The sequence below is a fragment of the Vigna umbellata genome, chromosome 6 (genome assembly GCF_029865625.1).
Source record: "Vigna umbellata cultivar VRB3 chromosome 6, Vumbellata_1.0, whole genome shotgun sequence".
Taxonomy (NCBI): Eukaryota; Viridiplantae; Streptophyta; class Magnoliopsida; order Fabales; family Fabaceae; genus Vigna; species Vigna umbellata.
Window position 1 is genome coordinate 32,492,941 of NC_142170.1, and position 17,561 is coordinate 32,510,501.

The 17,561-nt window shown below is 36.1% G+C and overlaps 1 protein-coding gene across 1 annotated transcript; it reads right to left on the reverse strand.

Moving 5' to 3' along the window:
• Nucleotides 1-7,563: 7,563 nt before the first annotated feature.
• LOC124830118 (receptor-like protein EIX1) lies at nt 7,564-15,658 on the reverse strand. The gene is made up of 4 exons (XM_088093645.1): nt 15,098-15,658; nt 9,065-9,212; nt 8,076-8,973; nt 7,564-7,981 (listed from the first exon to the last, which is right to left on the reverse strand). Exons 1-4 carry the CDS (start codon nt 15,656-15,658, stop codon nt 7,564-7,566), a joined length of 2,025 nt encoding a protein of 674 aa, XP_087949771.1.
• Nucleotides 15,659-17,561: the final 1,903 nt, after the last annotated feature.

The following is a 17,561-nucleotide window of genomic DNA, read 5'->3' on the forward strand; positions in this document are numbered from 1 at the left end:
GTCTCACGTGTTGTCCAGCGGTCTCAGATTTTTCCATCAGGATGAGATCCTTACCACCTTTCTTTTATGCACAAACCACTAATCTTGAAACACGCTTCTAAACTTGACTCTGAATCATTCATTTGTTGAGTCAACCTGAACATCTCCTTCTGATTAATTACTTAACTTAAGACCCCTACAATATTTCATTCTTCTCCAAAATCCTCATGTTCTCTCCCCTTTGAAATTCTGCCTTCTACGAAACTCTCCCTTAATCTGCTTTATGGCTTATACAATTGTTTTTCACACTCTTCTTCTTATACTTCCTTTCTAGATATTGATTCCCCTTGGTCCACTTCAACATTTATATTCCTTTCTTAACTTAAGCTTCAAACCTTTCACCACTTTTCTCCTTTAGATCTCAAACATCATTGATATGCGAAATCATGTTGTCCTCTAAATGTTGCTAAGCCAGCGTGCGTCAACACCTTCACTTCTTCTGACCTTTGACATTACTGATACACATGACCAAACTGATTTCCTAAACCTTGCTACATCAATGATTACCCAAAGACTCCTTTTATTCCGACCTTCAAAATCAACTCTTCTGATGATATTTTATCCCTTGACTCTTGTTCTTGAAAACTCCCTTACACAAAACATTACTTACGAACTCTGACATCTTACTTCATCCTTGGATCTGTAGTGGATGTATAGAGGTCAAGTTATCCTTGGATTTGTATTCCTCTACTACTATAGAGCACAATACACTACCACAAAGGCAAGAACAAGACAAGAATCACTATACAATAACACTGGAAACACAACTCTTTTTTCTCCAAAACCTTCAAAATTAAGAAAGGAAAATCATCTCTAATATCGAGTCATGAGTGTGCACCCTCACTACTCTTATCGAGATGTTTTTTATTCTTAGTACTTCTAGTTAGATACACAACTCTACTAGCTAGACTTGGGGAACATGGTAAACCATACCATTTAGACTTAACTCTACACAGGAAAGGCTCGACAAACCCATTACCCGTAGGTCATCCTAGGGACAATACTACTCTAATATCATTAATGTAACATCTCATTTTAGTAGTATAAAACTACTAAAATAAAACATTAAATAGATGATAATAAGGAACTACAAACTTGCGATGAAGAAGACCTTACACTTGGAGAACCAAACTTTATCTATGTTGTTACTACGCTCTTAACCTCTTGCTGAAGAGACTAAAGAGACACCTTCATAAGTTGACACCATTTAAAGTGATCATCGCAAAAAAGAAATATAAACAAAGACAAACAACACAAAAAGTAAGGGTAAGCTAAAGTACCAAAATAACATAAATACATTTAAAACAATAATAATACACATCCATATTATAAATCAAACAACACATAACATAATTCCCATGAACCGAGAAAATCCCAAACTATCCAGATAGATGCACTGATGTCGAACTCATGGGGAACCTGTACTCGTGTTTGGTAGAGCAACATTTCTCAAAAATAATAATAACCACATCCTCAACCACCATCAATAATGTCATACACCAAGGTTAATTTGTTAAACATCTATGGCCCAAACTAATGACCATAGACTAGGACCTTCTGCTACTCTCCACAACATAATCACCCATCTCTCCATGAGATGGGTTTATTGAGAGTGTTAGGATCATTGCCCAGTTTAGGAGCCCCTACTTCAATATATAACACAACATAAGCAACTAGGATTTTCCTCCTTGGAATTCCTTTGTCACATGATACTTAAAGTCCATACCTCACATATTACTTGAATCATCATCACATCTCATACATAATAATATTCATATACATATACTTCACACAAACATTGCATATTATCGCATGAAACTTCCCATTATTCATTAAATAACCAGAAACACCATTACAAGTCATCAAAAGTCACACAATAACACCAATTTCTTCATGGCATCTTGATACTCAAATTTAGGTAAGCAATTTAGCTTTGAGACCCTCACTACAACTCTGGAAGGGTCTAAAACCTCCAAAATGACCTAAAGAACATCCAAAACTCATACCCAAAACCCTGAATTTGATATTTCCAAAATCTGAAGAAAAAAAAAACAAAACTGGTGTGGTAGCGCTCAGCTCCCAAAAACTACCTCTCAGCGCTAGAGCCACTGGAATGGTGGCGCTCAACACCAGAAAACTAGCGCTCAACGTTGGCGCCCCTAGAATGATGACATTCAACGTCTGGTTTGTTGGTTTGAGTGTTATCAGCAGAATTTAACTCTTTTAATGACTTTGTACACTTCACTCACCACTTTCAAAGGTTCTTAGGACCTTCTAAAGACCCTAAAACATGTGATAACTGGTCACTAACTCAAAAAGACTACTCCAACCCAACTTAACACCTTAAACCATACCAAACTCAATTTTATACCTTCCAACACCCAATTTCTGCCACTAACCGCTAGAACAAGTCCTAATACACTTAAAAACATATTACAAATCCTCACCTTCAGTCCAGACCTTCTAATTTACAATCTCACTAGTTAAAACCCCTAAATTACACATAAAACTATGCAGCCACACCCTCATAACTCCTATGTTGCATAACACACTATATTTTACTAGTTTTTAACACTCCAACAACTCTTAAATGGGCTAAACATCAACCTTAAACATCAAGCTTCTCTTCAAAATGATTCCCAAAGAAATTCACCTATTAAAACCCAAATTTGAACCAAAAACATGCAAAGACTCTCATCTCTCACTACCTCAAGGTTCAATAGTATTCTCCAACCAATTATAACATCAATTTCACCATATCGGGCAATCAAAATAAGCACAATTAACAAACAACTTTAGCAAAGCTCTTTTAATATCATACCAAGCATTTTCTAATTAAACTCACACAATCATGCCATAACACAACCTAATTTCAACAAGCTCAATCCGTCAATTCAATTAATCATACCAACATATTATCAGTATACTTAAAACTTAAAAACAAGATATTTAGCTTCCCATACCTTTTTAGAAACTTCAACTAGCTCTAGAGAACCTATGATGGTATACCCTTGCCATGACCTAGCACATTCATGAAAAGTTAAATGCATCTATGGAAGATGGACCTAGAGTCTTTCTCTTGGGCCATCTTAAGTCATCATGAAGATTTAGTAGAGTAAAAATAATTTTGGGCCTTGTATTTTGGGCCAAGTAGTCTAGATTTTATTTGGGCTTTGTATTTTGGGTCATCTTAAGTCATCATGAAGATTTAGTAGAGTAAGAATAATTTGGGGCCTTGTACTTTGGGCCAAGTAGTCTAGATTTTATTTGGGCTTTGTATTTTTGGCCAAGTAGTCTAGATTTTATTTGGGCTTTGTATTATGGGCCTAGTAGTGTAGGATTTCAATTGGGCCTTGTATTTTTGGCCAAGTAAAATAAGATTTTGACCAAACAAGTCAACAAATGGCCAAGGCCCAAAGTTGACTATGCTTGGACCTCCAAAGTTGGTGTGTTGACCAAGGGGTCAACATTTTGGCTAAGTTTGGAGAACAATGAAGAATAATTTCGTCCTAGACATGTGGGAGCTTCTCATTGGAGAGTTTTCCTCCTAGTTAGTGGCCATATGTCACTCTAGGAATGGAGAGCTTTTCCATAAGTAGTGGCCACATGTCACTCTCTCATTTGAGAAGATTTTTGCCACTTGTCTCCCTTCTATTGGAGAGGATTTCTCCTTGCTCTCCAAACTAACCAAGATGGCTCTTTTAGGTTAAAGTTTTTGCCCATTTTGAGACACCTTAGCCTATAAATAGAGGTTCTGTCCATCATGTAATCAACTTTGATTTAGAGTAAGGTTATGTTGTCATTTTTGTGTCATACTACTCTTTTAAGGTCACCCTAGGCTAGAGCAACCCCAGTGGCCTCCTCTAGCCACCTTCCTCCAAGAGTTAGCCCAACCTCTCTTAGAGAACTCTTAAACACATCTTTCACCATACAACTCACCAACACCATGAGCTATCAACACCTTTCACCACCACAAATTCCGCAATCTTCATCCATGAACTTATGGCTTGATTTGCTTCTAGATTTGGCTGATTCTAGCTAGAGCATTACCTTTAACCTGACTTTTCTCCCTCAGCTCAAAGAGACCAAACAACACTTACAGACCTCGAAAACATGATCAGGAGATACCATTAGAACCACTAATCAATAAAGAACCTGAGGAAAAGCCCAAACCATGCATGCGACAAAAGAAACCACACATGCATTGAAGAATGTGAAACTAAAGAAAAGAGTAGAAAACTGACTTACTATATTTGAGAATCTGATTGGGTAGACTTGAAGATCTCACTACGATGATCACATAGGTGGTCTTTGATCTTCAAATAGATAAATAGGGTGCAAGAACCCTTAGAGAGAAGGAAGAAGACTCTAGAAAAGTGGTTTATAGAGAGATGATGTGTTTTAAAATAATGAAACTCATTTATAACAATTCCTTTTATAATAAAACCTTTTAATATTAAAATAATAGAATCTCATTATTTTTAACTCACTACCACTTCTAAAATACCATTTTCTAGGTCTTCACATTCTTCTCAACAAGAAAAACTTTCGTCATAAAAAGTTCTCTTATAAGGTAGAAGGAAAAACCTACTCTCCTCATATTCTCTATCAAAACCCCCTAACTTAACCAAGATACTATCCCCTAACCACCTTAAGGACATGAAAACTTTGTCTCTACGTTAAAATACTCCAGTGTTCACCAGTATAGAATGGTCTAATCATTGTTCTCAAAGCAAATTTCCCTCTAAGCCTTAGTTGATAAAGATCCTTCTTCCACATGACCAACCAAACAACATCTGCTCATCAGAACCAATTAAAACAATTTAAAATGTGTATCCATTAGAGGTTTCAAAACATTAACAAAATGATGACATGGGTTTGTACTTGAATAAAAAAATTTATACAAAATAAAAATAATGTCTTTTTTGCTTTAACTTTAAAAATAACTACTTGCAACTGACCATACATGTGAGAAGAGAAGAAAAATAAAGTGGAATTTTAGAAAGAGATTAAAATTAGTTTACATTCATTATTATTCATTAATACATTGAGATTTGTCTTATTTAAAATTTGAAAGATAAAATAGAAAAGAATCAAATATATTTTTATTATACATGTTTGGTCACTATGTTTTACTTCTAATGATAGTATGATAAATAACATTTTTAGTCAAATTATTGACTTTTTTCCATTACAAAGACCTATTACTTTATCAATGTTTCTGAAATACAATGTCTACTATTCCCTTAACTTTACGGTTTGTATATTGCAGCATCATCAATAAGAGTAGACATCATGTATACAAACAATTATGATAAACAAACTCAACTGGTAAAATTGATTTATTCCTTTTAACTAAAAATCTTATAGTATGTAAATATTTTCTTCACTTCCTCATTTAAATCCACCTTTCTACCTCCAATTTAAAATCTTATATGTCTTGCATTTTTATTTACTTTCCAAAAATTTTATTTCATATTCTACTAAAGCTTTAAAACCAGATTTATTTAGATATGGCAAGTTTAGTTAAAAAATAATAAAATTATTATTATTATTATAAACTTAAATATAAATAATTTTTATAATTTTGTTGTATATAGTTTTTATTTATTTTGTAGAAAAAATTTTAATTAAAAAAATGCTTAAGTTTAAAGAAAAGGCAAATAAAAAATTTTAGATTTTAAAAAAGATCACTTAAAGAATAAAACTGAAAAAATAATTATTTTAATCTAAAGATGATCCAAAAATAGTTATTTAACACAATTTTGAAAAAAAAAAGAATTCTAACACTGAATTTTCAGTAAAAACTATGAATTAAACTCTAAAACTAACCCAAACAAATGTAAATGTAGAAAAATTGAACATTTTCAAACTTATCAATCCGCTGAATAAGATTTGAGCATTGCAGGAAATATTTGCTAAGAGAAGGAACTGAGGAAATTGAGGACAGAGAGCATCCTGAAAAGTAGCTCTAGGCGCTGAGCGGATCATTGAAGCAATGAGCGCAATCAATCAAATGAAGGTTACTTGCTTTGAGTACATATAGAACTTCTTCATTCATATATCTTTTGGTATATGTTCTTTCCAACTCTTGTTTTACTTTATGTTTATTGATTCAAAGTATAGAAGAATCTATTATCTTGACTTTAGATTTGGAATGCTTTTGGAAAATATCTTCCTTTTCTGAATTAAGCTAATTCATACAAAAGCTGCAGCTTAAGAACAAACTTGATGCTCTTTGTTACAAGTGTTATATTTTTAATGCAAGAATCAAATGGTGTCAATTAAGGAATTTATTAATTTTTGTTAAATTCTTGGATTAAGAATTACCTTGGTTCAGTATCATGGAACATGCGAAACTGTGTATAATAAGTACATGAGCAAGTAACGCACATTAGTAAGACAACATATATAGCATGTTATCATTAATAAAATTTGGAATTAGATAACCATAACATGCAACGACAATTATTCAAATTTTTATTTTAAAATTCCAATTTTGAATGTAAAATAACATCAACAATATTTATATACAGTCATATAATAAGAAGTTAGATGTAATGTCATTGCCATTGGGATATGAATGTATGAAAGAGTGATTAAAGATGAGATTCAGTGGATTCTGAATTACAAATTTTTGAGATATCCCATATTCTTACATATACAAATTAGGATATCTCGAATTCTTGGCTTAAAATTAAGTTTATATTATAGATCATACAACCACAAACTATCAAATCATTGCTTCATGAAACTTCAGCCTCCAAATCTCTCACTGCCAATAATCTGTAATGCTTTCATCTCATAATGGAGTCTTGAAGCAAATCATTATTAACTGCAAATTTTGTGCTAAATTTTATATGACAAACGTTAGTAATGAAGAAAAAAATTGTTGGAAACCAAATATTAATGATAAACTAAATGAAATGAATTGCTATAAACTTGGGCTAAGATTCTTATGATGACAAACATTATTAGTAATCATGGAAAAATAATTTGGAGACCAAATTTTAGGGGTAAACCAAATGAAATCAAAATTATTTAAACTCACTAGATTACACAAAAAAGTGTAGAACATGTCAGCATTTTTAAAATGGCCTTAGCATAATTCATTTGAAAAAATGAAAACTTCTCATAACAGAGCACACTATCAATAATTCCTTTACACCAACAAAAACAATTATTTCTAAAAAACTGGAACTACCAATACTAAATCCATGAATATAATCCATGTTTAATAAAATTGATGAAAATCAGTATGTTGCTGAGAGAGACATACAATTAATTAAAGTACGTTTAGTGCTATATTGTAAGCAAGAATCAAATTCTAACACTTACATTCAAGGAAATTAAATCCTAGTACATTTCTTTTTAGAAAGGTAAGCTCAATTTCAGTATAAAACCTACTTACTGATTTACTTATCTGAAGGAGAAATAAGTACTATAAAATTCAAAGAAAGAAATCATTAGAGTTATATACCAGCTAGTTTTTGAGCCACCTTTTGCACTCTGTTAGTCTTTGATCTACCTTTGGCGCTTTGCTAAGTTCACTTCAACCATTACAAATAGATAGTCTATTAGTCTGTTCAAGAATCTCAGATAAGTCATTCTCCATGGTTGCCAAAGTAGTAATGGACCTAATAAGCCCCAAAAGGCTGTGAAGAATCCTATGCCCAAGCTCATGTATAATGCTTCATAGAAAACACAATATTTTCCATGGACTTCTGCTTTTTGACGCTTTACTAATGTCTGATCTCCTGCACAACTCTTATTAAGTTGTTCACCACAAAGATCAGCATTTCCTTCAAAACAAGAGGCATCGAATGTATCCATGTGCCTTGCTAATGGGATTCTTCCAGAAAGAGAATTGTGTGACAAGTCCAAGTTTTGTAGAAAATCCATTTGGGAAAAAGAAGAAGGGATTCTCCCATATAATTGATTTCTTGACAAGAAGAGATTCAAGTGAACTTAAATATCCAATATCGGAAGGAATTTCTCCACTCAAATTGTTTCTTGATAAATTCAAAGAAACTAACCCGAGCATGTATGTTATCTCTTTCGGAATTTCACCAATTAAATTATTACACGAGAGATCGATGCTTAGAAGAGTAAATTCCGGATGTGTGAAGTCGTGTTCCATACCTTTCCACATCCATGTTATATGAATCGAATAACTGTAACTTAAAAGAGTATAAATTTCATAGTAAGTACTATTGTACCAATACACCCGACTTTCAGTTTCAACTCTGTTGATGATCTTTTCAGACAATGCAGTGAAATTGTTTAAGCAAGGTGGAATTTCTTCGGATAACTTATTCTTGGAAAGATCCAATAATTGACTACGCTTTAAAGAACATAGATGAAGGGGAATCTTTCCAGAGAAGTGATTCCCTCGCATGATCAAGATTATCATTTCTTTCATGCTTTCTCCAACCCATGATGGTATCGTGCCCGACAACGTATTCTCACTCACATCCAACATAATTAAGTTCTTACAATTCTTCAAAGAGGGAGGCAATTCACCCAATAAACTATTATTTCTTAAAACCAAAGCTTCCAAGTTAACCAGGCTGCCCATAGAGATAGGAAGTTTCCCTGACAATTCATTGCTACTTAAATCAAGAAACAATAATCGATTTATGGATTTCCAACAATCTGGAAGTTGCCCCTTTATTTGATTATTTGATAAATCTAAAGTGGCCAAGTTTGCAGCTGTGACGTTTCCACAGGAGAAATCTGAAAATTTATTTGCAGAAACTAACAACTCAGAAGATTGTAGCAAAAATAATGGAACTTTTCCCTCAAATTCATTTGAACTTAAAATTATAGATGGTCTGAAAGGAAGCTTTGATTGCATATTAGGGATTGAACCTATGAGATTATTGTGAGACATATTCAAACTGTACAAGATTTTCAACTGATTCCAAAACCATTCTGGTACGAAATCATTCAACATATTATTAGATATATCTAGTTGGATTAAGGAACTTTGTGTCTGGATCCAACTAGGAAAACTGGTCCTAACTTGCAAGAAGCAAGAACGCTAATTGAAAAGGCGGAACCCAACTAGAGCCAAATTTTACAGATAATGAGTTATGCGACAAGTCTAAGAAAATTAATTTGGAAAAATTAGAAAGATGAGATTCAGTTACATCACCCTCTAAAGAATTCCCCTGCAACGATAAAATTTACAACTGAGATAGTTGTCTGATGCTCTCGGGTATCCTACCAGTAATTTGGTTATAAGATAGTTCAATTCCCGAAATATATGTCTGCTGCACCATGAAGAATTTTGAGTGAAGCTCGGAAATTCACCATTTAACCTGTTATTTGAGAGGTCTAATATTTGTAATCTGCACATCTCCCTAAGAAAGATGGGATCTTGCCCTGGAGTTTGTTATTGTAGAGAGAAAGATATGCAAGAGAGTGTTGTATAAAAGCTGACATCTCACGAAAGATGAGATCTCATAAAAAGAGTATAAAATAAACCCAGAATAATTTTAGAAGTGGAAAAGAAGAAAAGAGAAAGAGAAGACTGCTTTTTTTGTGTTTTGGAATGGGAAAAACTCTATTTATAGAGGTAGGAAAGAATAAAATCAATAAAAGACAATAGAAGTCATTAAATATTTTACCGTTGGAGCACTTAATAAAATGAATTTAAACGTTATTGGCAATTAAAGTTTTGACAGTTGGAATCCAACGTTTTCTTTTGCAATAATCTAACATTATTACATAGCAAAAGAAAAAAGATAAGAAACTTTTATTCTGGGTTTCATAGAATGTAATGCATCAGACCTGGTATAGCAAGCTATATGAATCAGTCTTAGATTGAAATACTTAACACACAGTGTAGTTGGTATAGCAAACTATATGAACCAAAGACACTTGACGTGTGTTAGAGGTTTATCAATCACAATACTCCCCCACAATCCTTGCTGTTATCGTTGTGTTGTGCTAACTAGGTCATGCGCATGCCCGGTATTCATGAGTGCTCTAGAGATCATGCTAAGATCACATGCAAGCGGCCCCACTCGACACTCATATAGGTGATTTCATTAAGTGTATGGTGCAAATCATACACCACCCATAAGGGATATGAAAATCATTAAAAACTTTGTTTAAGCTAAAATTCTTTCACCACATAGAATTTTAACGACAAAGTTTAACCTCTCAATAATGCAGTCTCTAGCACTTTCACACACACACCATAAGAAGGGATATAATTGATTAAAATCAATTTAGTGCTATCAGAACTAACAAATGACTTGTTTTTACCCATATGAACCTTATTCATGGGATCTTCAATCACAAAGGTTGGGTTACCATCACTTGTTTGTTTGCTAGTGGCTTAAGTCTCATTCTCCTCGATGTTTCTAATATTGTTTGTCTTTCCAGGGGTTTTGTCAGAGGATCTGCTAGATTCCGTTCTGACATCACATAGTCAATGGAAATAGTTCCACTCTTTAGCAGCTACTTCGCCAAATTGTGTCTCAATTGAATATGTCTATTATTTCCATTGTAATTCTTGTTTTTAGCTATAGCTATTGTCGATTGGCAATCACAGTGTATTGATACTGATGGGGTTGGTTTCATTCCTAATGGAATTCTCGCTAAGAAGTTTTTCAACCACTCAGTCTCACTATCAGTCATCTCAAGAGCGACAAACTCAGATTCCATTATTGATCTTGCAATAATAGTTTGTCTGGCTGATCTCCATGTAATCGCACCACCCCCAACTGTGAATACATAACCACTAGTAGATTTTGTCTCATCTGAATCAGAGATTCAGTTAGCATCATTGTACCCTTCTAGTACAACGGGAAATCCACTGTGTTCAATGCCATAATCCATTGAACCTCTTAAGTATCTCATAAGCCTAGCAAGTGCATCCCAATGTTCTTGATTTAGACACTGAGTGTACCTACTCAGTCTACCTACTGCATAAGCAATATCAGGTCTAGAAAAGCTCATCAAATGCAGTAAGCTCCCAATTATCTGGGCATACTGAGGCTGAGACAATGATTCTCCTTTGTTTTTTATTAATTTAGAATTAACATCATAAGGGGTATTCACTGGTTTTAGGTCATAAAACCTAAACTTCTTAAGAAGTTTCTCAATATATTGTTCTTGGGATAGTAATATATATCTCCCTTCCTTATGATTCTAATACCTAAAATCACATTGGCTTCACCCATGTCTTTCATTTCGAATTTTGATCCTAGAAACAATTTAGTTATAGTGACAAAGTTATTGCATACCAGAAATTAACATGTCATTCACATACAAAATAACATATTCTCTACTTTCAAATTTAAAATATTATCAATATCATTAAGTGAAAAGCCAAAATTTATTTTTTTCGAGTAATTAAGTAAAATTACCTTCACCCCACAATTTTTAAAATATTTTTTAAAATTGGTAAACGAGAAAATACCTGGTTGTGCTTTTTCCTTTGTAGGTAAAGTATACAAAAATTTACTCAAATCTTCTTTTTCGTCATCTACGGTCCTTACAAATGCGATCAGAAGTCATCGTTGCTGCAACCACCTTGGCAGCCTTTGGGAGTTATGGGTTTCACAAATACCGTTTGAGTTTTGAAAACAAAGTTTTGATCCTCCGGGATTGAGTTGTTGATGTGCTATAAGTCCTTAATATTGTTGTATAAAAGCTGACATAATCACGAACAAAATTTCTTGAAGCGTGTAGAGTCACTGTCCTTAAGGACTTATCCGCGGTGTATTGTGCAAGTCCCCCAGGATACAACAGGAACTCCTCAGAATATCTCTGAATATCTCAAAACTAGCAAGGATCTCTAAAACGAGTATAAAATAAACCCAGAATAATTTTAGAAGTGGAAAAGAAGAAAAGAAAGAAGACTGCTTTTGATGTGTTTTGGAATGGGGAAAGAGCTCTCTATTTATAGAGCTAGGAAAGAATAAAATCAATAAAAGACAATAAAAGCCATTAAATATATTTTACCGTTTGAGCACTTAATAAAATGAATTTAAACGTTATTGACAATTAAAGTTTTGACCGTTGCAATCCAACGTTTTCTTTTGCAATAATCTAACATTATTACAACAGAGAGTTCACCGCTTTCCCAAATTCATCTGGAATGGGACCTTCTAACAAGTTACCATTAAGGTCAATGAAATGCAGATTGGTGGTGAAGTTAAAAAGCCAGTAAAACATTAGAGATGATTTTAGGAAGTTATTGGAGAGATCAAGGTATATAAGTGAGGACCAAGAATTCATTGTAGAAGTAGATGAAAGAAGGAAATTTCCATCCATAAGACTGCAATTTTCAAGATAAAGCTCTTGTAGTTTGGAGCTGATATTAAAACTAGCTCGAAACATTGATGATGCAAGATTATTGTAAGAGAGATCGAGGACCTTAAGAGATGGAAAATTTGGGCACAGAGAAGGTGACAGAGTTATATTATTGTGAGAAAGATAAAGCTCTTGAAGATGAAGGCTAAAGTTAGACACGAATTGAAGTATTGATGGTGACAACATATTAGAAGACAAATCTAGTATGATAAGAGAGGTGTAATTATTTGAAGAGTGAGAATGGAACAAAGATTGAATATCACTATGCAAAAGATTACAATCAACTAGTCTCAACTCTGTTAAGTTTGGAATGATTTTACCGATAGTTTGTAGCCACTGGTGAGAGGATTTTAGACTATGCAATGAACTCAGCTCTAGAATGCTTAAGGAATGGAGAGTAGACAGCCATTTTGCATCTTCAGCTTGTACATCAAAATTGCCAACTAGTCGGAGAGTATGCAATGACAAGGACGGACGTACAAAATCGGACAACACAAGAAACACAGGGTAAGCTTATGTAATTTAATTCAAGTATACACATACATTTCTCATATTCAAACACATCAAATACATTTCAACATACGTTTCAAGCAAGACCTACTACTAGACTGACTGTCCGGACTGTATGAATCTGTGTAGCTACGACGTTCGTGCACCCAAGTGATGTAATAACTGGAATACTCTCATCAGCTGCCACCCGAGGTTAGTTCTATCTGTCCAAAGTACCCCTAAGGACTAGGATCTCCTGTCGTTCCCACACATGACCTACCCTCCTCTACGTGAGGACGAGTACTCACGGAACATCAGGATGTACTGCCAGCTTAGCATTACCACATTCATACTTTACCAATTCCAATATTCACTCATGAGTCGTTCCTCCCCGGAACGCTCGTTCATATTTCACAACATTTCATTCACATCATATTCTCTTCATCTTTCATTTTTTTTCATCGTCTTAGTTCCATCTTTCATTCTCAATCATTTCAGTTTCCTCTTTGTTCAAAGATTATTAAGACACTAGATACCGAACGTTCAATCCTCACTCATAACGAGGATGAACACTTAGAACGAGACATAGAGGTCTCCAGTTCCAAAATAGAACAAGATCGAGAGGGTTACTATCGGATTACGAAAGAGACCGAAGTCAACTGTATATCGCAAGAATGACTAGAACGATCGTTACTTACAAAGTGAGTCAATTAGATGAACTGACCCTTGAGAGTTCTAACCGGACACAGAAAGAAACTATGCCAAATACTAAGGCTCTAGGCCGGAATCAAATGGACGTATACACTTCAAGACTTTCGGAGAAGAATACTTAGAAGGATTTACCTGAAGAAACCGAACGCTTATGAATATTTAACTTATTTGAATTTACATCAAGAAGAAGTTTGAATGCTAGTCAATGACTGAGCACGGTAGAGAAGAAAATTCTATTAAAGCTAGACGAACGCTATTTTTCGTCAAGATAGATTATACCAAAAACGAGTACGAGCGCTTGGTATAAGACCGAGCACTACTCAATTCGAGAGCTTGGTGTGAGATCGAGCACTACTACACTTATAATAGAAAGATTAATAAATATAATAAGATACTATTGGAATTGTGTTTAAAATAACTAAATATACAAATATATTTAGGTTTATCACCGAATACTCAGATGCAAATACGCTTGGCCGAACGCTCAAGCATAGTATTACAATAGAAGACGCTCGTCTTCAACTAGGATTCTTTCCAAATGAAAGAATGCCATTTTAAATGAGTTTACTAGAAGCACCGAACGGTCAAGGACCGTTCAATGACGAACGTACATTATCATAGGAAACTTTCATATTCAGGACTCATTTATCTTCAACTCATGTTTTAATACATAATTTCATAACTTTATAAATTCATATCGTAATCAATTTTCATACAATCCATATCATCGTAAATAATCATATTCCATGTAAACAAGCATATCAGCATTCATACTTTATATACATTCAACCACTCAACAACATGCATTCATTATCAACGAACGTACAAACAACATACAATTAAATTAGATAAGCTTCCCTTACCTCTGAGCGTGAACGAACGTCCTACAGACCGAAACTCAGTTCGCCGAACTACGATTCCTTCTACCCTCAACGCTCAACGACTCTTCGAACCAAAAAATCAAACAACAACCAAAATGGTTCAGAACGACACTAAGGACTCATGCAACCAGAACTTGGTTTGCATGTTCACAAGAACGATCGGCAAGGGACCAGAAACTTACCAGTTTCAGAACTCGGAATTGTTCGGTTAAAATTGAAGCTTGGGACGCTGGGAGTGCTCCTACGGTGCCTGAACGGTGATCGGAAAAGAGAAAGGGTGAGTTTTGGTAGAGAGAAGGGAGAGCTTCTAGAGAGAAGGAGGAGAATTTGAGAGAAATCAGATTTTGGAGAAGAAGACGCATGCAGAGAGTGTGACGCAATTTTTAGAAAAATCAGTTTTGTTAAAACCGAACGTCTGCTCCTCTATTGACACCTGCATTCCACTATCTGATTTCTGATCCTCGTTGCTTGACACCTGGCGTCCGTTCAGAGGGGTTTTGGGTGCGTTTTAATGATTCTGACAGGAGGGGTTTTGGGTGCGTTTAATGAGGTCTGACATTCCCTCCAACTAAAAAAAAATTCGTCCTCGAAAATTAAAACTTATCCTCAAACAGATGGGGATACAAGTCCCTCATGGCATCCTCCACTTCCCATGTAGCGTCGCCAGTCTTCTCGTCCCAGACCACTTTCACCAATCGGATGGCTTTCCTCTTGTAGTACTTTGTGCGACTGTCTTCAACACGAACTGGTTGCATTTCCAGCGTTCGGTCTTGACGAAGACGAACGTCCTCTAACTCGAGCACATGACAAGGGTCGACTATATACTTCCGAAGTTGAGAAACGTGGAAGACTGGATGAAGGTTGGATAGTTGAGGAGGCAAGGATAACTCGTACGCCACTGGTCCAATCTTCCTTATGATTTGATAAGGCCCAATGAACTTGGGAGATAGCTTCTTGGGTCGAACGGCTCTACCTACTCCAGTGATTGGATTCAGTCTAAGAAAGACATGTTCTCCTGCAATGAACTCCAAAGGCCTTCTTCTCTTGTCTGCATACGACTTCTGTCGACTCCGAGACGCTTTCAACCTCTCTTGGATTAACTTCACCTTCTCGGTCGTCTGTTGAATAAACTCAGGTTCAGTCAACACCTTCTCTCCTTCCTGGAACCAGCATAGTGGCGTTCGGCACTTCTTCCCATAGAGAGCCATTCTGATGTCTGGATGGTTCTTTCAGATTGACCGTCCGTCTGAGGATGATAGGTTGAACTCATCTGCAGTTTGCTACCCAATTCACTTTGCAAGGACTGCCAAAACCGATATGTAAACCTTGTGTCTCACTCAGAGATGATGTTAGAAGGTACTCCATGCAAACGAATGATCTCGTTGATGTAGAGTTTAGCCAAGTTCGTCATAGACATCTTCAGGTTGACAGCTAAAAAGTGTGCGCTCTTCGTTAGCCGATCCATTATCACCCAGATGGAGTCGTGATTCTTGACCGTTCGAGGTAAGTGGGTCACGAAGTCCATCGAAATGTTGTCCCACTTCCACTCCGGAATCTCCAACTGCTGTAGCAGACCGCCCGGTCTCTGATGTTCTGCCTTGGCCCATTGACAAGTTAGATATGATGCCACAAAACGAGCGACATCATTCTTCATTCCTGGCCACCAGAAGGACTTCCTAAGGTCTTGATACATCTTAGTCATGCCAGGATGCACGCTAAGACGACTTTGATGCCCTTCCTCTAGGATAATTCTCTTCAGCTCGCCATCGTTTGGAACGCACGTTCTGTCTCTGTATCGAAGGAGACCGTCCGTTCCAGTATTGAAGTACTTTGCTTTTTCTGAACCGAGCGCGCTCAAGATCTTCACCAGTTCTTCATCTGTCAATTGCTTCTCTCTAATTCGGTCAAAGACGTTACTGGATATTCTAAGGTTACAACATCTAATACTGTTCGGTTCCAAATCGAACTGTAACCTTAGATCTCTAAAACTCTCAACCAAACTTAATTCTCTGACCATCATGGACGAGACATGAACTACCTTTCTGCTTAAAGCGTCCGCTACAACGTTCGCCTTCCTTGGATGGTAAAGTAGTTCGAAGTCATAGTCCTTCAAGAACTCAAGCCACCTCCTCTGCCTCATATTCAACTCCTTCTGATCAAAGAGGTATTTGAGACTCTTGTGATCGCTCAAGACTTGAAAGGTAGATCCGTACAAGTAGTGTCTCCAAATCTTCAACGCGAATACCACTGCTGCAAGCTCCAAGTTATGCGTAGGATAGTTCTTCTCGTGTATCTTCAGCTGCCGAGAAGCGTACGCGACCGCCCTTCTTTCTGGCATAAGCACACAGCCCAAACTTGATGAGAAGCATCGTAGTAGACTTCGAATGGTTTGGCTGTGTCAGGAATGACCAAGACTGGAGCGCTCGTCAACTTCCGCTTCAGTTCTTGGAAACTAGTTTCACACCGATCGGTCTACGCGAACAGGTGATCTTTTCTGGTCAGCTGAGTCAGCGGAGCTACTATCTTAGAAAATCCTTCAATGAAACGTCTATAGTAGCCCGCAAGTCCCACGAAGCTTCGAACTTCAGTGACCGAACACGGACTCTCCCATTCCAACACCGCTCGCACCTTGGCCGGATCTACTGAGATCCCTCCAACAGCGACTACGTGCCCCAAGAACTGCACTTCTTTCATCCAAAACTCACACTTGATTAACTTGGCGTACAACTCTTTTTCCCTCAATACGCCAAGTACGATCCTCAAGTGTTCCTCATGTTCTTCACAGCTTTTGGAGTATATAAGGATATCATCAAGGAAGACGACCACGAACTTGTCCAGGAACGGCCGAAAGATGCGATTCATGTAGTCCATGAAGATCGCTAGTGCATTAGTGACACCAAACAGCATCACTACATACTCGTAGTGTCCGTAACGAGACCGGAAAGTTGTCTTCTGAATGTCCCCTTCCTTAACCCGAATTTGATGATATCCCGATCGCAAATCAATCTTTGAGAATATAGTAGCCTCATGCAGTTGATCCAATAAATCATCAATCCTCGGCAAAGGGTACTTATTCTTGATGGTCAGCTTGTTTAACTGCCTGTAATCAAT

Coding starts and splice junctions, on each gene's coding strand:
- LOC124830118 (XM_088093645.1), bottom strand. CDS start 15,658: ATGGCTCTCTATGGGAAGAAGTGCCGAACGCCACTATGCTGGTTCCAG. Junction 9,213..15,097: donor CTGGCGACGCTACATGGGAA/GTGGAGGATGCC, acceptor TTATCGTTGCAG/GGGAATTCTTTAGAGGGTGA. Junction 7,982..8,075: donor GAGATAACATACATGCTCGG/GTTAGTTTCTTT, acceptor CTTCTTGTCAAG/AAATCAATTATATGGGAGAA.